Raw genomic sequence first — 27,464 nt, 5'->3', positions numbered from 1 at the left:
GACCTGACAAAGATTAGGCTATATCGCGAAGCAACTCTAGCTTTCTAGTCATTCACGTTTAGAATTTGCACAGAATATTATAACGGACATGGTAAGAGCTTTGATTGTTTCCTTATTTATTTTAATATTTATTTGACATATACAATTAAATCAATTCCTATTTAATACATTTTCTATCAATGTTATTCTGAGGTTGATCCAGGGCATGCAACTAGCCTATACACTCCAAAACGGGTAATATTAAACATTAAACCTGCCGTTCAACCAATCGCTTGAGAAATGTAATGTACAACAGGCTGTATACAAATTATGACTAACAGCCAATAAGAATTGACGCTATGCTGTGCATGCATGACAGAAAGGATAACACTGAAATTAGCAAGCAAATATAATATTTCTTTAAAAAACCACAAACTTCACAACTAATTTTGGTTAACAAACTATCCTCCTCATAGCTAAGAGTGGCGCGATGGGTGAGTAATTACGCCAAATCGTAATCTCTTGCGTCCAATCGGGTGTTTGTAGTGGGCTATGTAAATGTAAAATGACACCAACGTGCACACCCACGTTGCTTGAGACCACCAAAAATAAGTGTTCTGGCTCATTGAGTACTACTGCTTTCCTCAGGAGCACGTTGGTGGAGAAAGTAGCTGACCTCCATAATTAGCACTGTGTGAGACCAGTTTCACAGCACGCTATTTGTCAAAAATCCGTCTTCTGTTAATTACTGGTGCGGACTTCGCTGTTGCAAGGTGCCTTCTCAGTGATGTGATAACAATTATCAAGCTATTCTGTCAAAGGCTTTTTGTGATTTGGTAGCGAGCTAGCTATACAGCAAAGAGAAAAGGCACGACTAGGGCTAGCAGTTGTCAAAATTAAAAGAGAACAAAACCACTAACGTTACATAGCCTAGAGCAGTACGAATTTATTTAAATAAATATTGCTATGGTGTTTCAGTAGTTGTCGAAGGAAACCCCGATCTATTTGGAAAAGATGTGTAAATTGATGTTTTCTTATCTGAACTAATTTTATATCGTTATATGTATCTTTTAAGAAAACCGCTGCATCATGACAAGAAGATCATGTGCAGTTTACGCGACCGGGATCATCTGCGCCCACCTGCTAATAGTTGGCATCGCCTTGATTGTGGCTCAAGTCTTCCCAACATTGATTCAGAACCGTTTAAAAAAGGTAAGCCGATTTCATAATGCTATTGGTAGCCATGTTTGTAATCTCATTTATAGCAGAGAAAGTTCTGATATCTAGTTGGAGAAATGCTTGTAATACTTCCGTTAATTGTATCGTTTGGGTAAACCTAATTTGTGCAGCATCCAGCTAGCAACAGAACGATGCACGCTACATTTGCCGGTTTATGGTGCTGGCTATCAAGTTTGTTAGCAAAGTGGGGGAGGATTTGAGTTCAGAAGCAAATGCCACAAGTTTCCACATTCCTCGTTGGCTCCTCATTGTTATCGACTATATGTGATTTCCTCAATAGATACACTTTCTCCTACAGGAGAATACACGTGCATGTATTTTGACTGGTTTGCTAACGGCTGCACAAGTGTAGGTATTGCTTTCCTTGGCAAGTGAAGACTTTTTGTAACGTGCAATCCGCAGAGATCGGAGCAAAGCATCCCCCAGCGCAGTCTCAAAAGTTAGCAGTAGAGTGGAGCAGTCTCTTCTGTGAGCAATGGCATGTTACGTCAAAATGATCGTTTAAATGTGTAGATGCTGTAACTACTGCTTTTCTGAATTAAATATCGACATGTAATGGTGAACAGGTCTGTTCACTTTGAGCTCAACTATGGAAGCAATTTAGAACTGGCAAGTAGTTAAATATACAATGAATGAATTATAACCATATCGAGCACGCTCATTTTTCATCACTTCCGGCAGGACAGGATGCATGGCTTGCCTGTGCACTATCCGAATTCATTTTTATTATGGCTTCATGACGGCAAGACTGTAAATCTTGGCGTGGAAACAGTTCTGAGTTAACATGAAGCATTCTATACCAGTGTTTCCCAACCGTGGTGCTGGAGACTCATTGTGCATGAGCTCTGTATTGTAATGAGCTGCTATTTGTTCTTAAGACACTATTATATTCTTGGGTGGAGCAGACTACTGTTACAGCTGATAACCAGCTCCTTGGTTTTGGACTGTACATTCTGTACATGGTGAACTATTCTGTTTCTTCAATATGTTATTTTGTTTTGAGAAAGTTTCTTGTAGGGGATATGAGAGGTGATATAATATCTATAATGTCAGTGTATTATTGCTACACTCATTTGTTTCAATTCTAGTGTGCAAGTTCCCACTCGACTCTTCTCACTGATTGGTCTTGTCAGATTATGTTTTGGCTCAGTGAGCAGAGATCGTCCTCTAATTTCATACTGTATGTATGTAACTCTATCTCTGCTGGCTTGCTAATGTGTTTGGCAAAATTGGCAGTTTACCCATAGAGGAATTTAAATATGAATTTCAAAGGCAAAGGCACATCTCTGCCTAACACAATGTGGTGTGGTAACTGCTGCATTACCCCAAACAGAGAGCTGTTTCAAAATGGAAATCATAGACAAAACTGTTAGGAAGCCAGGCCACTTGGAATGACAAAATGTGTCTGTATTTTTTTTCAAACATCTATTCCTGTTTGCCATAAACTGGTTCAAATCCCCAGGTTACATCAATACAGCAACGAGGAAATATATTGGCTTCACCTCTGTTTTGCTAATATTACAAAATTGTGCCAGAAAGTTTGTTTTAATCACTTGGCAACCATTGCTCAAAACTCCTAATGGAATGGTTTGCTGCTGGGGTATGTTGCAATGTAAGCAGATCATAGTAGGTGTATCCGGTGTTGCACAATTAGGATGATTCGTGAGAAGCAAATATGTTCATTATGTTGCAGAAAGGAACAGTTTAGATAGAGGGTCGTAAAGGCATCAGCCTGGTTCAGTCTCCTGCCAATGGCCAGTGTGCCAAGCTTAGATAAATTCAGTATGTTTACTGACTGTGTGACTACATCATTGGTATTAAAGGATATGGAACACTAATGGCTAACTGGCAGATACTTGTATTTTCAGTGGAATTGTTTCTCAGATGTTAACCTACCTTTAATTGTCTTATTTGCACACCTTTTGACATTGTAAGCTGCAGATTTTCACGTGAGCACAGTCTTTTGAATGCATATTGTAAGAATTCATGCCTTGGCTTGAAAGCTATGCAGTCTTTTCTGTAGGATATTTTCATGGATGTTCTCTTGCACTGTTTTGCTTATCCCGCTTTCCCGGCTAACTTGCAGTTGGCTGAAAATGGTGACTGTGCTTCATGGTTGTTTTGAAAAAATGTAAGCCACTTTGTATAAGTTCATCCCGCCCCTGCAAACCTTGACCCCAAAAATGACAGAGGGCTATTAGTGAGTGTTCTCCACCAAGTTAGAATCCTGACAGAGGGCAAAGGCTACAGCGTTTACGAAGGCCGTCCACAGAAGCTGTGACCTCAGTGACCGAATGAGCTTGCACAGATTCTTTAATCTGGTCGTTCACACACTTATTTTAACCCAGTTTATAATGTGTTTGTTCTATCCATTTACAATGCTTATTTGTGTTTGGAGGAAGTCCATAATGGAAAAACCTCAACCGGATACAGCCATTACATTGAGGGTGTAAAACGGTAGTCATATAGAATATATCATTCAAATGCAACGGTTTGTCAAATGACCAGCTGTCGTGAGTGACCCTGATAAGTACAGGGCTTTGCTAAACTGCTGACGGGTGCTGCTCTCGCTAATGCCATTTTTCAGTTTAACCGTTTCAGTGTCCCATGCAGTCCTTGGCCTAGTTGCATGCACTGCCAACATCATCTGGCTGCGTGGTCCCTGTGTATCGATTCAAACTCACTGCTCTGGCAGTGCCAACGGTTCAAGGACAAGTTTGGACTAACCTTGGCTGAAACCGTACAGAGAATTGCGCAGCGCTGATCTACTTCTTTCTGGAGCCACCTCCCAGTCACAGAATTTGGAAAAGTATGTTCATCTGCAGTTGGGCTGGGACTCTGGGTTTTCAAACCATCAATTTGGCCCGGGACTGTGGGGAAAACTATGTATTGCTTTATTTAATTCTGTATTTTTTATGACAAACTATTAAACTATTAAGGTGCACTGGCAGAACATTTAAATATAATCATATTTCATAATTGTGACTTTTTAAAAAATCTCTGGGTACTTTTAAATCAATTTTCTTGTGTTGTGCTATAGATTGATTTAAGACGAATGAAGACAGGGTTTTTCGCAGTGGGACATCTTGATATGAACTCCCTCCAGAGTATCAGTCTCTCTTCCCAGCTGTCAGCTGGGCTTTTAAGCTTTCATTACTTTATATTACATTACAGGCATTTAGCAGATGTTCTTAAACAGAGCGACTTACACAACCTTTTTACATCCATTTTTACAGCTGGATATATACTGAAGCAATGCAGGTTAAGTACCGTGCTCAAGGGTACAATGGCAGTATCCTACCTGGGAATTGAACCTGTGACCTTCCGGTTACAAGACCAAATTTCATATCCTCAAATGAATAAAAAAAGATTGTTAATATATGTTCTATATCAGTGTTTGATTTTTGTTAATCAGTGTTTGAACAGGTCTTAATAAGCAGCAGTAATTCAATGGATTTTATGCCTAAATGTTGAAAGATTGATGCATTGTGTCTAAGCAAGCGAGTCTTTCTTTCAGTTTGCTGGCTTTCATAACCTCTTTCTTAATGGTTAGTTGAACTCTAGTACAGGGGCAATATTTGAACATCATCAGAAGAATAGTGCGATGAAGTGACTCCAGGTGTGTTCTTAGCCTATTGCTAAAATGGCTTATTTTAGCTCACTGTGCAAAAAGTGTATTCACTCACAGCAACATTTTTTCTTAAACAAAAATATAGTTCAAGTTAAGCTGGTGGCTTGCCAGGCAAACCAATGTTCATCTCATTGGATATCGCGCGTCTTGAATAAATTTGATCTTTGGACTTTATCTCCAGAAGAGTTGCCCCAATTTAAATTTTGAAATGTTTGCTTAGCCTCCTTTTGTCTATTTGTTTAATTCGGTCACAGTGCTTGGTGCCCGTTACCCCTAGATGCATTGACAGTGGAGATAACATTTGTGAGCACTTTGTTTGTGACAAAAAAGTTATGTCCCTACTAAATGTAAGACTGCTGTTGATATTGAGGTTTCCTTGGAATATCTCTTATAAAACAGAGCCCAACTGGAGCTCTCTTAATGGACCCTGTTCATCAAATACAAGAGAATAATTTCTTACTCCGTATCAGCCTTTCACTTAATAGTAAAACCTTTAATTTGTAAGTTCAATAGACATGTGATTTGTCAGTGAAGACAACTGCAGAAAGGGAAAAAAACTTCTGATTGTTGTTAGACACTAAATGCTAAATAAACTCCCCTTCCTCCATTTTCTGTTGAAGCTGAGAAGGCTGTACCTCTTTCCGTTTTGTGTGTGTGTGTGTGTGTGTGTGTGTGTGTTTGCATTCACTGATTTTAATAACTCAACCAGGAGTCAAGTAGGCCTAATTTTTATTCATTATGATATGCTTGGACTGTTCTATGCCAGCAAGACTTGAGCACTTCCTCTTCATAGAAACAGAGTTAACGTACATTGCTGTTGGAGAATAATTAAACCTCTGTGTGTTAAAACTGCTTTCCCCACAGGCTTACTGGCGTACATGCTTACATATCGGTGCTGTTACATATTAGTTTATGTTGAAGTGTTTGCTCCTGCGAGAGTACTGATGTGTGTCACAGGGGGTGTTGGGGGTGGGGGTGGGGGTGGGCACTACATTGGGGGTGGGGGTGGGGGTGGGCACTACATTGGGGGTGCTGGCCACAGTCAGGAGCTGTAATCTCCCAAAATATTTCAGCGGGCTGCTGCTGCAAGTTTTGCAATTACACCTTCGGTCTTGCTGTTGCGTTATTTGATGGCTTCTGACTGCGTGCCTTTGTGTCTACAGTGCCAAAGCTTCTCAACTATGTCAAGATTCACGGACTGCTTTGGCACAAGCTTTTTCATGTCGTTGTGAAGGCAGCTTAGAAATAGAAGGTTGGCTGATGAATGAAAAGCCGTTGTCTTCCAGTGATTATTCTTCCAGTCATGCTGAGCTGTGGGGTAGTATTGGCGACTTGACTTGATGGACCAACACAGGTCAGTGCCAAAATATCTGTATGGTTAAATTTGCTTCTAAATTTGCCATTTGCCTTATCTCACCACATATGCAGCCGCAGCTGAGTGGGATTTGGTGAGAAAATATCTGCAAATATGAGCATATGCCCAGACCGCCCCACCCTTCTCTTGTTTTGTTTATTTGCTCTCTTTTTTACTGGCATTGATGGTCATTAATCCAGAACAGCAACGATTAACAAGCACTGTGACTCTGTTCTTAGCTCTGGAATGCACTTGGTGCCATTGAGGTCATTAGAGTCACTAATGGGGAGAGGGGGGTGTGAGGTCATTGGAGTCACTAATGGGGGGGAGGGGGGGCGGAGTTCTCAGAATTCACGTGATTGTTTCAGCTGAGAACGCGGTTGCCATCAATGGCATTCACTCATGCAGTGCAGCGCAGGCAGGAACTTCATACAAGGCTTGACAGAGTCACAGGTGTTTTTCTTGGTCCCCATAGGCCTATTTCACATTTCCGAGTGTGTAAACCGGATGTAGGGGTCTCTAATTTCCAGTCATATTAACTACCACCAAAACAATGGCAGCGACGAAGAGCAGTTTTGTAGCGTTCCCCTGTGTACCAATTCGAAGAAGGATGCATTTGTCCTTTCACAGCTTTCCCACCGATGTACTCCAAAAAAAGAAAAAAACTTGCTAGGTAGCATGACTGTGTCATAATGTTGCAAACTAACATAAACTCATTACGATAGCTAGCTAGTTAGCTACTGCTTTGTGAATAAGATTACACTCGATATTAAACTTAGTCTGTGCTGGAAAATATTTTGTAGTTAAAAATCACATGTAATATTCCCGGGTAGGACACTGCCATTGTACCCTTGAGCAAGGCACCTAACCTGCACTGCTTCAATTTATATCCAGCTGTATATGGATGGAATGTAAATGCTATGTAAAATAGGGATTGTTGTGAGAGTTGTGTAAGTCGCTCTTGATAAAGCGCTGTTGCCAAAACTCTACTCACAATTTACAGGCACTCTGGTTGGCCTGTCTTTGAGCTCAAAGATGAGAAATAAAATCTGATTAAACGTGTGGAATCTGACATACAGCACATTAATCATCTAGCCTATATTAAACAGCATATATTGTATGGATGGACATCCCTAGTATGTGAGTGTGACAAGCTAGTAGGCAAGTCAAACCTTGTGTTTAAATCTGTTATTATGCCATTGTGGTATAAAAAGGAGATTACGGGGTTAATTACAGGCATTGATGGTGATTAATGCAGAAGGCCAGCAATGATTAACAAGCACAGTGACTCTGTTCTCAACTCTGGAATGCACTTGGTGGCATTGAGCTTCTAATGGGGGGAGGGCAGAATGCTCAGCGGTCACACGACTGAGACATGTATTCTGTGAGTGTTCTTGGAAAACCTGGCTTAGAGTCTCAGCTAAAACATGAACATTCAAATGCCATAAAATAATAGATGTCTTAGGAGCTATGAGGAATTTAAAATATTTGCTTGGCCCTGTCGTTCAGAAGTTGCTGCAGTTGACCAAGTCTTCTGTTTTTTCCCATTGACCATCATATATTTGTTGTAGTCTCTGATTTTGGCTTTGTCTGGGACCAGTTTGGCCTGAGACCACTATGCCACACACTGTTAAAATATCCTTTTGCAATTGTGCAAGTTCTCTTAAACTTTTGGCAAAGACAGCACACCAGAAGATGCATAACAATTTTATTTAATAATTGCATAAAAACAAATGATAGGCTACTTTGCTCAGGTCTAAATGGCATGTCTATTGAACTGCAATCTTCTGAACGTAGGTTGCAATTTTTTTTATTCACTAAAGATACATTTTTTTTCTTTTTATTTTAAATTCCCTGCCATATTAACTGCCCGTTTACAAGTTGTGCAGGTGTAATGCTAGATGTTCAGTGAACCAGTTTAGGTGAAGTACCTTGCAGAAATCTACCATTCAAGCCTGTTGCCTGTTAGTTACGGGTTATAGGTTATGACCTTTTCACTGCATAAAAGATTGTACATAAAAAGGTTTTGTCTCCCCTTTGTCCTCAGGAGGTAACTTTGACAGAAGGAAGCCGGGTATTTGAGTCATGGAAGAACCCTCCTGCTCCAATATACATGCAGTACTTCTTCTTCAACGTCACCAACCCAGATGATTTCGTGTCTGGGGGCAAAGCTACCGTTGAGCAAGTTGGGCCGTACACTTACAGGTAGGGCAGCTAAAACAGCCACTGGCCCACTGTGGAATCAACTGTTTTCCTGTTGTCATTTTGTAGATCTGAAGAAAAAAGCGTTTTCAACATACGAAAAGGCCAGGTTGCCAGAAATGCCTAAATAAATTGCTTTTTTATGTATTACAATGCTAGATCAAAACATTAATTTAAACAATTTCTTCCATGAGGCAATTTTTGTTATTTGACACTTTGATGTGACAGAGTGTGAATGACCACATTCTCTTCAGATGTCACTTGAAATTTTTTGGGAAACAGTGGGTAGCATTGATAAGGAATACACCTTGTTTAATTTGTGTGATTTGTGTGAAGAGCCAACATTTTTTCTTGTCCTAATTTTGATATTAGTACTTTTAATGGCTGGCCTGCATGTATAAACATTGTTGCTGTAGCCCTGCAGAACAAAGGGCTGAAGCCTGCAATAGTAGCCTGAGGTTTTAGGGCCTTCCTTGGAGTCATGTAGCTGTCTGAGTCATGAATAGGGTCTGGTACCAAAACCCAGTAGCAGGCACCGGTCCCCATACAACTGTAACATTACCTATTGTACCTAATTGCAATGCAGATTTTGGTGCTTAATTTTGGCACCATCTGTACTAACCTACACTCGCTTGGTTGACTCGTTAGCAAGCTAGCTAAAGTTTAGCTAAAGTGACAATGCCGAAGGCAAAAGAGTCTAAAGTGGGGCTATATTTTACCCAGAAGCATTCAAATAATGGGACATGCCTTTGCAATAAAAAAGACGTTCTTTAATGTCATCCTTTGGCCATTCTAGACTACTGGTTCAGGTTTGAGTGAAGTGTTGTTTTAGCAGGGGTATAATCAAAATATGAACGATACCCATCCCTAGTCATGAAATGATATTATGCGGGTTTGCATGTGAAATTATATGAGAGTGGTTTTCAGCAATATAAATTAGTTTCCCACAAAGAGTATACAGCTGTAAAAGCAATAGTTTTCTTGCCAGTTATTAGATTGCAAGCAAGTTAGCAAGTTTTAAAAAAAATTTTTTTTTTATTTGTTTACCAAAATGAACAAATCCCCTGGTCCTATGGGAGTCTCACTCCGTAAACATACAGGACATATTTATTCTGAAAAACAACAAAGAAATCCAAAAAATCGTTTTGTATTTTAGTGATTATATGTACTTCTAATTCTGGCCAAAACCAGATTTATTTTTCCAATCATACACAACAACATCAGGAAAAAAGTTGACGAAGCAAAATTTGACATGCATTTTCCCAGAGGCAGGCCCAAATCTCCAAAAACCTTTCCAAATGGCACCAAATCTCTTCAAATTGGAACATTGTGTTCATCTTTTTTTCCCAGCCATATTCCACTTCCAGATGTTAATTCCATTTAGGTTGGGACCCTCTGGAACCCCTCAAAACAAATATTCTTTATTTACCCATTTTCTCCTTTTGACTAAGCCCTGTGCCCTGTATTACAAAATGGGTTACAAAATGTGTTCCTCGTGGTTAGTTAATACACAAACTAAATTCACTTAGAAACAATCAAGGGTCCACCTTTAAGTTATCGTGACCCTCTTCCACACAGTTCATCTTGTTTCTAGATTTTATTAGTACCTTCCAGAAGTGTTCCTGTTATTGACCTTAATGAGGAGGGTAGCACATGTAAGACCTCAGTCTTTTCCCTCTCATCTGCAAATTTTGTGGGTGGAATCACAGTGGTTAATGAGTTTTTTTGTGAAGAAAATATCTTTAAGGGGGTTTTGTCTCAGCAAGGGGTAACATTACAGTATAGGGGTTTTAATGTAATGTTTAAATGTTAAGTCATTGCAAATGAGGATGTAGGGCCTACTGCTAATGACTACATTGATTTTAACTGCTTGACGCGTTGTCACACTTGGCTTTGAGCATGCTCACTCGGCTTTAATCTAGATAAGATCTACCCACTATCATTACCTTTATTTGAACAGTAAATGACATGCTGATCTGCTTATGCCAACATAAAATGCTGAAAATCTTCTGCTAAAATGCATCTTCTGATTTCTGAGCTATGCCTTTTATTTCATTACAGGCATTTAGCAGATGCACTTATCCAGAGTGACTTGTACAACTCAAGGGCAGTGTCCCAGGGATTAAACCTTTAGGTTACAAGACTAGTTGATTGACCCTGTTGATTCAGATTTTTATAAATGAGTTTGTCTGTAATTTATTGGGTAATTGTATGAAAATGTGAGGTTTTGAGCTTAGTTTACAGCCATTGCTCATGATTAGTATGTTGAATGATCTGACGTAATGCCAGAGTCAAGCGTATTTCCAAAGTTTTTAATAGACTAATGTTCTGTAGTGACTTGCACCACTGTTCTGTAGTGACTCGCACAACTGTTCTGTAGTTTTACTAAGCTTAGTATTCCTGCGCATTTGAAGGGAATTGCATAAAAAGTTCAATGGATTAATTCAGGAAGATCCCAAAGCAAATTTCAAAGTCCATGATGAGGACAAGTAGCATTACATTCAGCATTTTAACATTCAGCAGGTAAACTGAGAACATCCTGACCCTATTCTAGGTCTACAAATTCAGTGCATGTTGTATGGTTGCTCATATTGAGCAATCCAACTACACTCTTACCAAACAAAATAATTAATGCTGTGCGTTGGAATGACCTAAATGCCGCTTAAGGTTTTATTAAATTCAAGATTTATGCAACAATACAATTAAAACATGTTTTATAGATACCTGTATATGCTTTTCTTGGTGTTATGTAAGCAATTTGAGTTTTGAGGGGCTTATCATGCACGGCATGCGATCAATTGTCAAATATTTATTGAGCAAGTTTACTTCATCGTAAACATTTAGTGAAATTTTACACAGATGAACAGTGATACATTATTTACCTTTCACAACTGCCTCATTGTAATAAATGCAAGAACCAAACTGCATTGTGGGAGATTGTAGATTCAGTTGGCTTTTGCTAGTTTTTAGCATCAATAATTTTATATGTGCAACACAAGCGTATATACCATTTCATTTGTACCACAATGTGGATTACGGACAACATACTACAAAGTTGATTATGCAGAAAATTTTCTTTCCAGAATCATTTTCACTCTATGAAGTATTGAGAAATAGTTCTCGAGCAGCTGTAGAAAAGGAGCAATATGGTTCGCTGCCCAACCCTGTACAAATTGTAAACCACTGGGCAGGTGCAAGGCTGGGGGTATTTTTGGACTGCTGAAGGTGCCCTCCCTTGCCTTTAACAGGGAATACAGGCCGAGGGAGAACGTGAGCTTCGTGGACAATGGGACAAAGGTCTCTGCCTTCACTCCCAAGAGTTTTGTGTTCCTGCCGGAGCAGTCGGTGGGTGACCCTGAAGTCGACCTTGTGACGACCATCAACATCCCCGCCCTGGTGAGTAATGCGGGACGGAGCATGGGCGTGGGAAAGGGCCAACACGCAGAGTGGGTTGACCTCCATGGCACCAGAGTCCAACTGAAAACTGGTCCGTTCTGCTGACCCGTAGGAAAGAGCAGTTGGAATGACCTGCTCATAGAAGCTCGTTAGCTGTTAAGAAACGTTCTTGATTGTCACGTTGAGAGAAACACAGGACCTCTGCTAACTGCTGTTCCTGTTCACTCCCATGCTTTTTGTCTTCTGTCTTTCATGCTTGTCCCTCCCTCTCATGGTAGGCGGTGATGAACAAGGTGAAGGGAAGCTTCTGGATGGGCACCATGGTGTCAATGTGGATGAAATCCATAAATGTAGGAATATTCATGACGCGCCCTGTCGAAGAGATACTGTGGGGCTTCAAAGACCCACTTCTCACTTCTATGCACAAAATAAAGCCTGAGGTTGAGGAGTACTTTGGCTTAATGTACAAGGTAGGCCAATTAAATAACTGTCTGTATTTGGCCTAGTCACCAAGCAGCCTCTATCTGCACTGAATGGAGAAACCAGTTCTGTGTTAATTATTGTCTAATGCTTTTTAAATCTCTAATCCTTCTTGATGAAATAATCCCATCATACTGGAATACGATGTACTTGACAGTAACATTACCGAGGAGATTGCCTCAATACACCAGTTTTCACAATCTCCAGTATGCAGGACATAAGGCACATCCCAACACCTATTTTTTTCCTCTTTTGTCAGACCGCTTCTTTCATGCACATAGTTTTTAAATGATTCCTTTTTCCAGGACACACACATTGGTTTAAAGAGGGAGTGTAGCAGAGGTTATAAAATGCTGTGTTTATAAGAATTCACCTGAAGGGGGAGTTTCTTACTACACACATGTTAATCTAAGATCTAAGCATTTCTCTTAAATCAGTCACACCAATATGTCTGATAAGATTGACTGTGGAGTATTTCAACACATTGAGCCAAGTTGTCCAGTCACTTCTTAAAAATTAGATTTTTGAATGGGATTAAACACAATATGGCACTTGATATGTCTCACCGTGATGTTATTTTGTTTTAAGTTTGATTGGTTCTGTCAATAATGACCTTGGTCCTTACTTAGGGAAATGAAGGTGTTCATGTGTGTGGATGATGTCTTTTTTGCAGAAAAATGGAACCAGTGCTGGTGAATTTGTCGTCCACACGGGGGAAGAGAACTACATGGACTATGCCAAAATACACACGTGGAAAGGCGAAAGGTACCGAGGGCACCCTGCTCTGTAATGCACAAATATGGGTGGTGAAGGCAGGGAACAGATTAAATCTATTGCGATGCAATCATTCTTCTGTCTTCAGATCACAGTCATTGAGAAGATGAAGAAACAAAAGTTCTACAGACACATTGACACACACTATGTTCTGTAACAGTTTGGTAGAAAATTTGATGCATTCAAACAGTAAATAAATGTATTTTAAGTATTGGCTAAACCTGAGGAACTGTGGAATGAATTCTCCAGGAAAGCGCTTCAACATCTTGTGAAATCTTTTTATCTGGTTTGGTAGTTACCATTAATAAATATGTTATTTTATGTGTCTACCAATATTTTGTGCAGTATTTAAAGATGACTAAGTCACACTGGAAAGAAATGACTTTCTTGTGCTCCCCAACTCAGGAATAACACACCTGCAACTGGCATTTTAGTCATGAATGGGCTTTCTTTTCTGTGGCCAGGTGGCATGTGTAGATGAGTTTGATGTGGATTTAATGGATCATCTTGCATGTTTTCATCATCTTCTGCTGTAGAGAAATCTCATGGTGGTCATCCAACGAGAGCAACATGATCAACGGCACCGATGGAAGCGGGTTCCACCCTCTCGTGGCCAAAGACGAGCAGCTCTACGTCTTCACCCCAGACCTCTGCAGGTCTGCCACCCCACAAAAATCTTTAGTGGCGTTTCTCATGACACTCCCCCCCACCCCCATGCGCAGTGAACTCTGATTGGCTGTGGAAGTCTGTGGAAGTCTCAATCTAGACATTGTTGGAGGTCAGGTGCAGGTCTCTACAGAATGACAGGGATTAAGGTGTGCCGTTTGGGAGTTATGGAGCTGATCTCACAGATATGGAGTTCTCAGCATGGCTTTGCTGGGTCTTTACATTCCTGCGTGAGACAAGGTACCTGGCTGCTTTTATTAAATCGAAGACTAATTTCACAAAATCCACAAAACAATTGTAGGGTAATTTATTTATACAGCACAACAGTTGGGAGACCACTGAGAAATAATTTAGGTCTACACTGTGTCTATGGAAACGGTCTTAAAATGTTGCTTTCAAACTTCTGTTTTTCCTCACTGTGAACTGGATAGCGCGTGATGTTGTCTCGCTCCGATGTTGGACGTAGTTTATTCTGAAACACAGAATGACCACTTACAGCTCTGAACTTCCTGCACCTTTTGTTCTTTGTGGAAAGAATTATGAGTATTGGCCATGGGAGGCATTTTCACACTTTGGATCCCAAGACCAGTCGCATGCAATCGTGTTTGTGAGGAGATAAAACTGTGTTTTAAAACAAACACTAGCCAGTAGCCACCTCCCTATTTTTTTACCCGTTCTTTTTTAATAGACGCCTGAGATGCACGTTTTATCAAGGAGTCACCTTCGTACATTAATATATTTTCCAAATGTCTGGTTGTATAGGACTAGGTAATATAGTTTAAGGAAGGGGCTGTTGGTTAGTCCAAATTATCTCTGTACTCATAAAGAGATGTATTGTACAGGATTAAAGAAAATTGGTGTTGGGCTGCTTTGTGTTGTGGAGCTGATCTCATCACAGCTGTGGATCCATCAAGGGAAGAGGATAATGCAAAGTTCACAGATCTTCATTTTTGAGTTGGGTGTTGGCTGTGATTACAGTATAGTCTTGTTAATGGTGAGGACTACCCTCAGAACTGAGGTTGTCCCTCCATGGTATTACCCAAAGCACACCGCTCTTCACAACTGCAGGCCTAACCTAAAGTTGAGAGCCTATTATTGAAATGAGATGGTATTTCAGGGATTAACCAGGTTTCTTCTCCCAGTTTGAATAGCAGACCTGCCGACCTGCACACATTTTGTGTACCAACCACGCAATTCTTGGTCAAAATACGCAGGTACAAAATGCCAGCTGAAACTACGCAAAAAAGAAATATATATATATTATTGTAATTGAATTACGGAAAACAATACCGTACATTTATTCGGTATTTAAACTACATCCCTCGGATTGAACCAGATGCTACGACCTTGTGCTTGTGGTTCTGTAACCCCTCCCCGACCCACTGAACATCCACTGATGCACAGCGGTACTTTATCCACCGAGGCGTAAAGCTGCATGACTGAGGTAAAATGGGAAGTGGGGAGTAATAATCAAGCACAAAAATGTGACCGTAATGTTAACATAAAACGTTAAAACATGTTCGGTAACTTTACGAGATGATGCATTTCAAGAGGTATATTCTAATGAGATAAATTTGTGTATATAGTTAGGCGTAGTAGTAGCTCGCATACGATTTAGCCTCGTTACGAGACGTGTGAATAACTGATGGAGTAATTTAGCTGCAGTAACTTAAACGCTACGGAGACTCCCTGTTCAAACTTTGAATCGCGCACGCTCTGTTGGAGCAAAGTGACCATTGCAAAGGTGTTTGACTACAGACTGCTAACGTAGCAAATAATTCCTATTATTGCAGCTAGTCACCCGACCAGCCTTGCAGTTGGAAAATAATCATGACGTCAGATGACGAGGATACTAACAAGGAGAGCCTTCATAATATGGCATAAGAGAGAGAGCAGCAGATCTACTAAAAAGAAGCGAGTCCATGCCCCCCAAAAGTTACTCGCAGAATATCAGGAGCAATGGCCGTGCCTCCGCCCCTCAGAACTTCCGCACCATGCATTTTGCACATTGTGCAATTGTGCTTTTGACATTAGCCACCAAGGAGCTTCAGGTAATAATTTAGCTAAACCTCTAGTTACAAAGGCCTACATTCCTAGATAATTTTTCAGTCCAATACTTATTTTTTCATTAGGCCTATATGATGTGTGCCTATATAAGCTGATTCAATTATGTATTAAATAAAAATGGAAATTATGAACAGAAACTTGGTTTTATTCATAATTGACAGTGTTTTACAACGTTTTTGTTTTTTTTTACATTACAGCGTAAGTTTCTGTAAATACTTAAAAATGAAAACATGTTACAATATACAAAATAAATTATTTCCATTTTTATTAAATAATTGAATGCAATTCACTTATGGTTATCTGTTTGTATAAGCACACATATCATATAATGAAATATTAATCCTGAAAAAAATTGTTTTAAGCAGGTGTACTCAAATGTTTGACTTGCAAGTATATCATAATATAGCCCAGTGCAGTGCAAGTGATATTTTAGAATCAGGTCAAATTATACAATTTTGCCTGATCACTTCAACAGTCAAAACTAGAATTATGAAGAAAGGCTTGTATGTGCGTGCAAAGCGAAGTGGTATGTGCGAAAGCATGTGAACTAAGCGTTACACTGACTATTGTGGTACTCAAAATATAAAATAAGGTTGGCAGGTCTGGAATAGCATGCTTCAAATAATTGCAGCTTAATCATTCAACTATCATAATCATAACAACACTTTAGCATGTTGAGCTAGTAAAGTTCCTGGAGTTAAGACTCTCCATCTCCTCTGTTTGTTGACTGTCATGCTGACGTTGATTTAAGATTTCACTTCTCTTTTCTGAGCATGCTTGCGGAAGACGGAAGTTCATGGGTATGTACTGATAACAAGTACTCCTTATGTCTTTTTTGATATGCCATTTCACCCACATTAAATATAAATTTGTTTTGATTCTGCGAAGTCTATTTCTGGTGGGAACCTTGACCTAAAACTGGAACTGGGATGAACTTCCACCCCCTTTGCAAAATGGAAAGAATCTGCTGGACAGGCATGATAGTCATTTCCACATTGTTTGGAACACAGTCAAGGAGCATGTGGTTGTTTTCAAAAACCCTTTCACCTACTTAGTCATAGGTCAGGACGGTCGTCTGTATTGTTGTGACTAAAGCGTACCTTTCTGCTAACTTAATCCAATTAGGAAAAGGAAATTTCAAATGAATTATGATGGCACGGACTATAAAAACATATTCCCCCGTGGCCTTAACAGGGCAACACTCTCAAGCCTTTACATGTGTGCCTAGACCCATTGTTTACTAAATAAGAAATAATGTGCTTGCTAATGCCATTGTGAGTGAACACCATTGAATCTTATCAGGACAAAAAACTTTGTTACAGCAAACTGTATTTTCCGGATTTTAATCTGTGGTCATGTAGATAAGGCAATATTTTATATCTAAATTGTTATCTTCCATATACTGGTTTGTCTTCAATCCAGGGTCTATTTTGAAGATCAAGTAGCCACAGATGAACTTGACAGCTGACCTGTAGAATATTATCGTGGTAGTGAAGCTAAATCGATGTCCACATTGTGTCGTCCATTTTCACTTCCAGTGTCTCTTCTACACATTGGTATCAGACGTATCTGATGGGGAAAAAACCCTCTTTAATGCAAAAGTGCTTAATATCAAAAATATATCTGTTTTATTATGCTTACATAGTGGGGGGGGAAATCAGTGTACTAAGTGTGGAAAAAGTAGGATTAAATCAGCAGCAAACATTTGAGGAGGGTCTGACCTCTGAGATTTGTTCATGAAAAGGAAAATCAGATCTTGGATAGACCCATTCTAAGTTCCTGTATTACTGAGTAATGTTTATGTGCGGGAGGGTGTTTGACTTCCTTCTCTGTTCCCGATTAGGTCCATCTACATGAAGTTTGTGAAGGACGTTGAGATCAAAGGAATCCCTGCCTACCGCTTCGCCCCCCCGAGAGACGTTCTGGCCAGCCAAGAGGAGAACCCAGCCAACGCCGGGTTCTGCGTGCCCCCCGGTCAGTGCTTGGGCACGGGCGTGCTCGACGTCAGCATGTGCCGAAAAGGTGAGGGCCAGCTGCATCCTCTCCCCAGGTCTGACATTGCGTACATGTTGCATGTTATTCCGCTACGAGTTTACTGAAAGTATTCGGGTAGAAGAAGGGTGCACCTGGCGTTCCTAAATCCCAAATCAATACAGCGGGTCGTCTGTCCCCCTCTCTGCCCAAAGACAGTCTCCCTTTCTCCACTCCCTACATGCTATTCAGCAGTGTTTGTCCTCAGTCTCCTCACACCACCTGACTTGGTCTGACCGCTGGGACAGGGGGCTGCTGTAATTCCAGTCACCTGATCACAGTGCTCGCCTGGAACATTTCTCGTCTCGTGATTTATTGCTGCTATTCTTTGTAGTGGACGGATTAATGGCTCATCAGTGTAGCCACAATAATTAATGTGTGCACGGGTGCGTGCACGCACAACTTCTCGCCTATGAGGCGTTGTAGCCAATTTCCTCCATAAACCCGAAAGCTGCTAATTGCAGTCAGTTGTCTGAAACTGCCGACATCCATGGTCCCGGCAGGGTACTTAAGTGAGGAAAGTGCAGGTGACCCTTTGTTCTGGAACTCTGTGAATTTTCCCAAATGGCCCATGTTCACAAGACCAAGAGAGCGCAGCATTCACACAGACCACTGTTGCCAAACACAACAGATGGAAAGTGGTTACCTCTGGTCTACTGCCATTTCGTCTCGCTGTTACAGCATGTCCCAATAACACAGTTTGCCCTCCACAATGACCTCAAAATTGGAGCTGCTGTGGGGGTGTTTCTGGTTCCCGAATATTGCACCCGCCCAAGCTACTCCTGTAGACGGGGAGTAGCCAAGTGCTGCCTTTCTATTGGTCTCATGCTGATTAGACAGACCTTGGATCTGGCTAGCCAGACCAAGCAAAAAAAAAAAGTAACGATAATGGGTTTGATATCTTTCTCAATCCGCATCTGCTTTGAGCCACAGCTGGTCGGATCCAGCACCATCACGCCCTTTTCTGCAGAGAAAACGCTCCTGCGTTGTTATAATGTCTTGTCATGTCTTGTTATCAAGGTCAGGTAATGGAACACATTTTTATAGCCGTGCTATCGTGTTTCTACCATGAAGCTGTCTGTAACTTCCCATAGACCTCCAGTATTCCATATTTGTTTGACAAGCTTGCGTGGGACTGTACGGCTCATGTTACTGCTGCCACAAATGAGCATGTACCAGGTTACCCAAAGTATATGTTCTGTCATAGAGAGATGGATATAGTAACTGATTATTTTATTGTAGCCTGGAAGCTATTTCTTTAGCAGGCAGCTGCACAACATGTAATATAATTATATCTCAGCAGTGCCTGAAGATGGTCACTGCAGGCATTTTGCATGTCCGAGAATCATCGATTGTCACAATTTGGTTTCACCTGAAGATGCTTGATCAGATGGCAGGATTACAGTCTGTTGTTCATTCTGTTTATTATCAGATTCATTTTTGTGTGGGAACGAGAGATTGTGCGGTTGCGGGCAAACAGTTTATTATTTAATAAATTTGCTGATTTATTATGGGGCTCCTGCTTCACACCAACACCTGCACTCAGGTTTTGGGTCCTGCATCCTGAAGACTGTCCTGTTATTGTAACAATGGGACAGAGTTCTCCTGCTCCTGCCATTGCCTGTACAGGTGGTGTGTCGTCTTGTGCGTGCAAGGGGCCAGACAATTGGAGGAAGTGTCGGACCAGGACCCAGAACAGTCACGCCTCAGGAGATGCAACAGAGAATTCTTTTAAAAATATGGATCAGAACACGGTGCTCTCATTGTGGGAACGTTCAAGGTTAAAGCCAGGCCTGCGGTGCAGATTGAATCACCGCTCCCCCTTACGGACATGACGGCTGAACCTTCGCACAGTTGCGTGGGATGTGGCCCGAGAACAATGCGCTTAGCTTTCCCATCTGGTTTCTTATGCTCTGCGATGACTTGTGACTCGAGCTATAAAGGTACCGTGAGGTCAAAGCGCTGGTCACATGTCGTTTCAGTTGCCTCAGGGTTTTCTAGTTGGGCCACAAATTACCGCAAATCGTCTCTTCACCACAGGCGCTCCAGTTGTGGTCTCATTTCCACATTTCTACCACGGAGAGGATAAGTACATAAACGGAGTGGCAGGCCTGTCGCCAAACCAGGAGGACCATGAAACATTCCTCGACATTAATCCGGTACGGAGTGAGTTACGTTTACTGCTCGCCTGTGAGGAGAAGAGACATGCAGAGGCTGTGCTGGACAGTGTGTCTGGAGTCTCTCCGCTGTTCAGTGCTTCAGTGCATGAAAATGTTTGCATATATACAAGGAAAAAGATGCTTATATACAACACAAGACGCACATACAGCAAGCAAATGGCATTCATGAAAAAGATTATCCTCAGTTCCATTAGAAATATATATATATATATATATATTTCAGAAAATAGAATGGTATTGAGTGTTACCAGATCAAAGACATCAGTATTAAGCCTTTACTAATTTCATAATTCTTGGAATTTTACTTTCGTTCCCTCCTGAGAATACACGCACGGTTTGGATGGCAGTTTGAGAAAATGCTCAGTGGCGTCATCTAGTGTGCTTTTGTAAAAAAAAAAAAATAAAAAAAAAAAAAGCAGATGTGTCAGGACAAGACATTCTATATTTCTTTTTTTTCAACACAATTTACTTTTATATTTCCCTGTTTCAACACACTGTTGAAAAAATCATTTACAGGGAGAACCCCCTACCCTTTATATTTTGGACCTGATCCACATTTTTAGTAAATAAAGGACTATGATGAGGTGATGGTAAACCATTTGTTAGCCCTCTGGTGAAATATGCTTCATCAGAAGATAATTGTGGGGCTGATTTGTGATTCCCTTAAATTTACAGACCCTCGGGATCCCTATCCGAGCATCCAAAAGGGCGCAGATAAATATTCTAGTGAACAGAATCTCTGGCTTCCCGTGAGTATATATCTCCTCTAGCACCATTCGCAGTCAGGTAAAATATGTTCCACCGTATGTTTAGGACCCGTCTTATAAAATAATTAAACCTATTACTACTTTCGTATCATTCATTTCTGTTCCTGAGGCCATTGAATTGATTCCCTGTGATAATACATTACATTTTGCATTTCAATTGTCAGTTTCTTTTTTTGGTGAAGAAAGCCTTGATCTTATGGTTTCATGCTTTTCATTTTTTCAGCATAACCAAGAAATTAACTGAGACTATCTTTCCAATTGTGTATGTAAATGAGGTAAGAAGCCTACTTCTCGGACCTTACACTAACTTTGGAACTGACATATTCACTAATATATAACATGTAGTATAAAAATGCAGTATTGGATAACAAGGTAATTTCTTGTTTCTAAACACTTTGGTCCCTGTTCTGATTGCCCTCTTATAGTGGCATATCAGGGGTTGTGTCATGGGTCAGTTACTTTGAGCTGATTAGCTGTGGGCGGAGCTTGGCTGTGACACATTTCCTTACCCCATGCAGACAGTGGTGATTGACGATGCGTCAGCAGCGAAGATGAAGAGACTGCTATTAATGGTGATGCTGGTCTCCAACTTCCCCCTCCTGATTGTTGGCTTGGGCTCCCTCCTCCTGATCGTTTTCATCATCCTCATCATCAAGTCCCGACAAAAGAAGGTGGGAGTCACCAGAGCGGTCGTCTGGCTGTCTGCATGGAATCTGTCCTCAAACTGTACTTCTTTGGCCAGATGAGTTTCTGTTGGGATTCCCTCTGTTTGCACAGCATTCCACCTGCTCCTCACTGCAATGCTTACACGCACACTGCATGTTTACTCACAAATCTCTGTAATGCACCAATCACTGTGCACACCTTCGGTTTCTGACTGAATCTCGTCCAAATTAAAGGGTGATTCACTTTAGCTCATGAAACTGTAGTATGAGGTTATGTGATAGATTACATATTAGTCTATCTCATAGACTTTGCTTTTCTTCTTATTCTCGTCTAGCATTTATTTTGTATGTTCTAAAACTGAATGATAAGCTAGTGCCTCATATTTTCCTGTGCTATTATTGATCCTCTATTTCCAACAGTCATCCATCCTTTGGCTTTCCCATTGGTAGCAGTGCTGTTAATTTTATTAGTGCAAAATAATGACACTTGTATATTTATTTGATTGAGCATAGTTCTAACACACAAATTTTAGGAAGTTAAAATGTGTTTTCCAAGTTTATAAGGTGAACAAAGCCTTACAGAATTTTCTGCCTTTATACTCGTAGCAAGCCAGGGAATTAGTCTTTCTTTTAAATGAACTTTCAAAACCAGGATTGCTAAAAAAAAATTATAATAAAGATTTTGTTGCGTCTTTCTCTGTTTTCAGACAACTGCAAAGGAAGAAACAAGCTACTCGCAAGTAAATGACAAGCCAGACGACGACTGCCTGGACCAGCACAAGAATGGCTCGTACATCGCCATGTCCCCCGTGGAGGGAGAGAAGTGTTGAGGTTGCTGCGGGGTGGGGGCTGTTACTGTGGCGGTGTTGCAACCGGCAGGGCGGCGCTCCAATAAATGCATTGTCGATCAAGACGCTGCTTGTTCTGCTGTTCTTGGGATCAGCCTTCCTCTCAGAGCTGGCTTCTTTGCATGGCCTTGCTTCCTGTTTCTTTGTTCCAGCTGCCTCTTTGCGCTGGGGGGGTCAGACCACACACACAACACACCTGAGCATGTGTGACCGTGAGATGCTCCTGCTGTACACTGAACATGAAATTCTGGAATGAACATTGTATCCAAATTAGCCATGCTAGCATATGAAGATGATTACAAACACTGTACATCTACAGTGTAACCTGCACATTTCCTTGTTTCTTTCCCATTTAAATCACGGCAGTGATTCTCATATTGACTCGGGTATATCCTGAGCCTTTTTTGCAATACTCATCAGGCATGAAAGAGTCTTCTGAGACTGGGAACACGCCCCCCCCCCCCCAAAGTTAGGGATAACTTTGAACCTCTGTGTTACTAACACGGCATTCTGGTAGATCAATAGTTCCAGGTATTTTGCATCATTTCCAGGTGTGCGTTCTCTCCGCCTACCTCTTCCCTCTCCTAGCAGCTCCTCTTTAAATCTTGTATGCTCTTTTTTTGCCATGCTTCAATGAATGATTTCCATATATATTGGGACGCATTTACGTCTCAGGGTTCAGGGTGATTAGAAGTGTATTGTTTTTGCCGTTACACCTTGCACTCTAAAATTGTTCAGTGTTGTGGTAGAACATTTCCTTGCTGTGAAGAAAATGGGGGTTTGTGCTTTGTGAATACATGCCCTCATATGAAGTTATCATTTGTGCAGATGAAAAGTAGCACATGAATGTAGAAGCTCTGTAATGCATTACATGATGTTTATGCTCTGTAGAAATTGGTGAAATTCTTGAGCTAAATGGTGAGATGTTGAATTCCATAGTGAAGTCTGATTGTATAGGTTTTTCTGCCTGTTTGTAAGCTACTGTGGGCTGTATGAAGATAACGTAGCAATTCAGTGTGATGCATCTGGCCATCCGTATTCCTTAGTTTTTTAATCCCATTTAAATTAATTGTAGCTTCTGTTAGGCACAATGAAATGGACACAACTGTGTAAGGGTTTTGTTTTTGTTTGTTATATGAACATAAGAGAGCAGTCCTTACTTTATACAAATGTAACTTATTTAAGTGACATTTAATGGAGTTTGGTCAAAAGCAACCACCACCCTACTTCAAATGTGGTTTTATGCGAAGCAAATTGGCTTTCAACCTACTTTATAGCAGCCTATAATATTTAAAGCCAGCTCGCTGGAACAGTCTGCTGCACAGTGTGGGTAAACTATGTGTGCATGTGTGCCGAGTCCAAGCATCCCTCGGTAGCAGTCATTTCCGTTACGGTGCAAGGGAAAGTATGAATATGCAAGCAGGATTTAAGAAATAAGTGCCCTTTGTTTAAATAATGAGCTGTTCTCTTTTTAGCCCTAGTTTATTACTAGCCTCTGTTGAGCTGCTTATAGAATTCACAATGTGCTTTTTAATGGTTGTCTTATCTGGGACAATGTTGGATGCTACTTGTTACATTGTTAGATTTCATTGTGGGTCACTAATATTGACAGTTGTGCAGTCAAGACTGGATTGTGGGATCACGATAGGAGTTATGTATTGATAAAGCAATGTAAGTTTAAAATGGGGTATGAATGGTGTGACACACGATGGAGTGCTTTGATACTCTGTTTCATAGTTTATGTGCCGTAGATGTGTCCAGTCTCCTTGGAAATTTCCAAAACTTTAATTAGACTTTACTTTTCAAGTGAAGGCCAAAAGTGGTCGGGAACTGTATTTACAGTAATCTCAGCTCTTTATACTTGTGTCTCAAAATAGTGTTTGATCTGGTAGTTTCCTGCTTCCTTATGTGAGTTTCAATATTTTTGTGACTTGTAATGCAGGAAGGGCTCACCAAGATTTAATTTCAGGATCATTTGCAATGTTTCTTCTCCGATGCATGGCTAAGCACAAAAGTTTGGCAAATTTAGTTATCAATAGTAAACAAGAGTATCAGTTCAAACATTGCATGGTATTTGTATTGCCAGAATACAGTATTGCTCTGTTGAGCACAATGCTTTTATTGTAATGGAAGGAATATATTGAAAGCAACAATTTGACACCTGTTCTGGGTGGCTCTGCATTGTACATATTTTCTTGATGACTTGTGTTGTGATGGCTGTTGAAAAAATATTTGGTGTTCAGAAAGATTGCTTTTTCTCCGGTGAATCTCTGAAGGTGTGTGTTTTATTAGCCTTATGTCAGTTCTGCTGTCTGACGTGTCTGTGCAGAACTGTTGAAGGTTGTCTGAAGAAGTCTGAATTGTATTTTAGTTTTTTTTATAGGCCTTGAGTATTGACAAGTTTTAGGAAGGAAAAAAAACTAGCATTTAAAACTTGACTTTAACTGGCCATGGTCTTGGGTAAACATTGGCCTGTCAACTCCATGGGAGTCCTCAGTTACCAGAATGTGACCTACTGCTGAACTGTTCTACTGACCTTAAATAGTCCACTGAGCTTTACACAACCAAAGAGCCCAGGTAGCTTTCAGATTATTTTCACACTGCATTAAGACTCCCGACAACTATGCTACCAGCTAACTCGTGGTTACTTGAGCTGCTTAAATGTACAGGACAGTATTTACAGCAGGGGCTTTTTTCCCCCCAAACAATGAAGGGTTTGTGCATTTCAGTTTTTTTTTTCTTTTTTAAAGCATGTATAAAGTTCTTGCATATTGCTTTTACAGGACTATAATTGTACATTCTGTTACCACAAAGTTGCCATGACACAAACACACTCAGCATACAAGGTATGCTTCACATAACAGAAGCAGCAGTACAAGGTTTTTTGTGTATACTAACATTTTGCAGTGGTAAAAATAACAGGTCATTGCTTTACATTCTAAAAGCGCAACTCGTACATCCCTTATTGACAAACAGTGCCTTTTAAACTAGGGACAACAAAACAGTTTTCTACAAAGGCGGTTGTGTTTTAGAATCGACTCAAATGGCTTCATGAAAACATTTCACTTTATAAAACTGCATATGGATCTTGTGGTAAAATCACTAAATTATTTTCAAATAAATGATTTGTGCAATTGTATGAAAGGGTAACATAATTGCTATGGCAAACTACTTCAAAATTTTTAATAATCCTCTGTAAAGATGAGCCCAATGCATAAATGGAAGCTCTTCTGCTGGACTAAACCAAAGTACCATAGCTTGTATAAGTGAAGTTGTTTACTTATTTTGTTTTTGCAGTAAGGCATGAAAAATCTAACATTTGCGCATATCCATTAACATTTTATTACAAACTTCTGAACAGTTTGTACAGAATTCAGATAATTTTATCTTTTTCTTGTTTTTTTTTTCCCTCTGAGAATTTTTTATTGATGTTGTAAATGCTAAACTTTGCAAATTATATTGGGTGCAAAATCATTTCAAAGAAACCTGTGTTTGGGATTTAGAGTGCACAAATGTTTCAACAATGGTTTTGTAAAGAAAAAATAAAAAAATAAAATCCAATGTATTTGCATCAAAATAAAAGCACTTGGTTGAGTGTGAATTCTGTTTTTTTCACAGTTATAAATGCCTCAAGACAATTACAATGTAATGTATGACAGTTATACTGTAATATGCTGATCTCATCCAGATGGAACTTAGAGCAACTGGAGTAACGGTACTGCAGTAGTGCACTACTCCGTAGTGTTCCTGGTGTTTAACCTTCCTGTTGTCCTCAGGGTCAAAAAGTGACAACAGTTTAACAACAGTGAAAATCCATGAAATATTATTTTGTCTGCATTAAATTTGAGTATTTTTCCTGCAACGACCTTACCATTACAAAGAACTAAACATAGACCTTTTATGTTTTTACAAAGGTAGTATATCATCGGTATGTTTAGTTTTTGGATATCTTGAATGATAAACACGTTAATAATCATGTGATAAAATACACTTGTTTTTGGTAAAATCTAGTGATCTAGTGTTTGGGTTGTAGCTATATGCTATTAACATGCTGCAAAAAAATAGGCTATTATCTTGGAAAACCACTAGAGAATATGCACAAACTCTGAAATGGTGGCAAGTAGAGAAAATAAAAATAGTTCCATGAAGTGAATTTCTGTTCTGTAACCCGAGACTACTACATTCAAGAAATACGTCCTGGCACAAATATAAAACTGACCAGCCCATCTATATATATCATTGTAAATGGATGCTATAAAATTCAGGAGGTCATATGTACATCTTCTGGACAGTTCATATCTGCCACATAACATAAAACAAGGGATGTAACACAATTTCAATGGTTTACATCAGTAGTGGCTGGTGACTCATAAAACTTTGGAGGCCAGGATAAAAACCAATCCACTGTGGCATGTTATTTTTCACTAGCTGGCTACTTATGTCTACTTTTCTTCAATTAAAAATTAAGCAGGAACAAGATTACGTAGAAACAAAGCATATTTATTCAATCCTGTTGTGTCCAAATTCACCACACAGACCTAATGCAGAAGATAGAGCATCTATCAAGGGTGTAAGATGTAACAAAAATCAGGCCAGCTGTAGAGGACTGTGTTCCATAAACTCTGTTTTAAAAAGGAAAAACAAAATTTGGAATTAATAACTGAAAAAATTAAGTCAGTTCTGCCTGTGGGACTGTTGTTAGGAGATCATCTTCATAGCTGCTGTGAGGCCTGTTGTTGGGTTTCCTAGTCAGAAGGAATGGCCAACAATATAATCTGTTATAGGATCTGTTATAAATTGCAATCTAATATGGCCATATTTTTTATGGGCTTGTATAACTGTATTGGTTTATATAGACCGTTTAGAGTGTTATTTGGAAACGGGGCAGTAATATTTCATCCATAATATTTTAGACGTACATTCTTGTTCTCTCACACACGTGATACAATGTTGAGACTATTATAATTTAGAAGAAAAAAATGCGTATGGCACTTGAGTACTTCTCTCTAGGGGTTTCGTCATACTTGTTCCTGGTTATGGTTATACACTTTGTTGTACGTCGCTCTGGATAAGAGCGTCTGCCAAATGCCTGTAATGTAATGTAATGAGTACCTGATCTTTGCAAATTACAGCATTTAAAATGCATGCGATGTGGACGTAACCCAAATAAAAAAAATATATCAAT

At 40.0% G+C, this 27,464-nt stretch overlaps 1 protein-coding gene across 5 annotated transcripts; it reads left to right on the top strand.

Annotated features, from left to right (window-relative positions):
- The first annotated feature begins 70 nt into the window (after positions 1–70).
- Positions 71–25,880, top strand: LOC118212562 (lysosome membrane protein 2-like). Of its 5 annotated transcripts, none has more exons than XM_035390550.1 (13): positions 71–91; positions 1,055–1,191; positions 8,251–8,408; positions 11,654–11,801; positions 12,080–12,271; positions 12,955–13,046; positions 13,592–13,711; positions 17,632–17,810; positions 19,860–19,978; positions 20,675–20,748; positions 20,990–21,041; positions 21,285–21,437; positions 22,139–25,880. In XM_035390550.1, the coding sequence occupies exons 2-13, from the start codon at positions 1,069–1,071 to the stop codon at positions 22,259–22,261; spliced, it is 1,533 nt and encodes a 510-aa protein (XP_035246441.1). In that variant the 5' UTR covers positions 71–91; positions 1,055–1,068; the 3' UTR covers positions 22,262–25,880. The 5 variants fall into 5 exon arrangements, with proteins under 5 accessions (XP_035246441.1, XP_035246440.1, XP_035246439.1 ...); XM_035390549.1 differs by lacking the exon at positions 71–91 and adding an exon at positions 546–673; XM_035390548.1 differs by lacking the exon at positions 71–91 and adding an exon at positions 582–730.
- Positions 25,881–27,464: the final 1,584 nt, after the last annotated feature.

The sequence above is a fragment of the Anguilla anguilla genome, chromosome 14, assembly GCF_013347855.1.
Source record: "Anguilla anguilla isolate fAngAng1 chromosome 14, fAngAng1.pri, whole genome shotgun sequence".
NCBI classification, from domain to species: domain Eukaryota; kingdom Metazoa; phylum Chordata; class Actinopteri; order Anguilliformes; family Anguillidae; genus Anguilla; species Anguilla anguilla.
This window is presented reverse-complemented; position numbering and strand designations above follow the sequence as displayed.

Coding starts and splice junctions, on each gene's coding strand:
- LOC118212562 (XM_035390550.1), top strand. CDS start 1,069: ATGACAAGAAGATCATGTGCAGTTTACGCGACCGGGATCATCTGCGCC. Junction 11,802..12,079: donor CCATCAACATCCCCGCCCTG/GTGAGTAATGCG, acceptor CTCTCATGGTAG/GCGGTGATGAACAAGGTGAA. Junction 20,749..20,989: donor AACAGAATCTCTGGCTTCCC/GTGAGTATATAT, acceptor TCATTTTTTCAG/CATAACCAAGAAATTAACTG.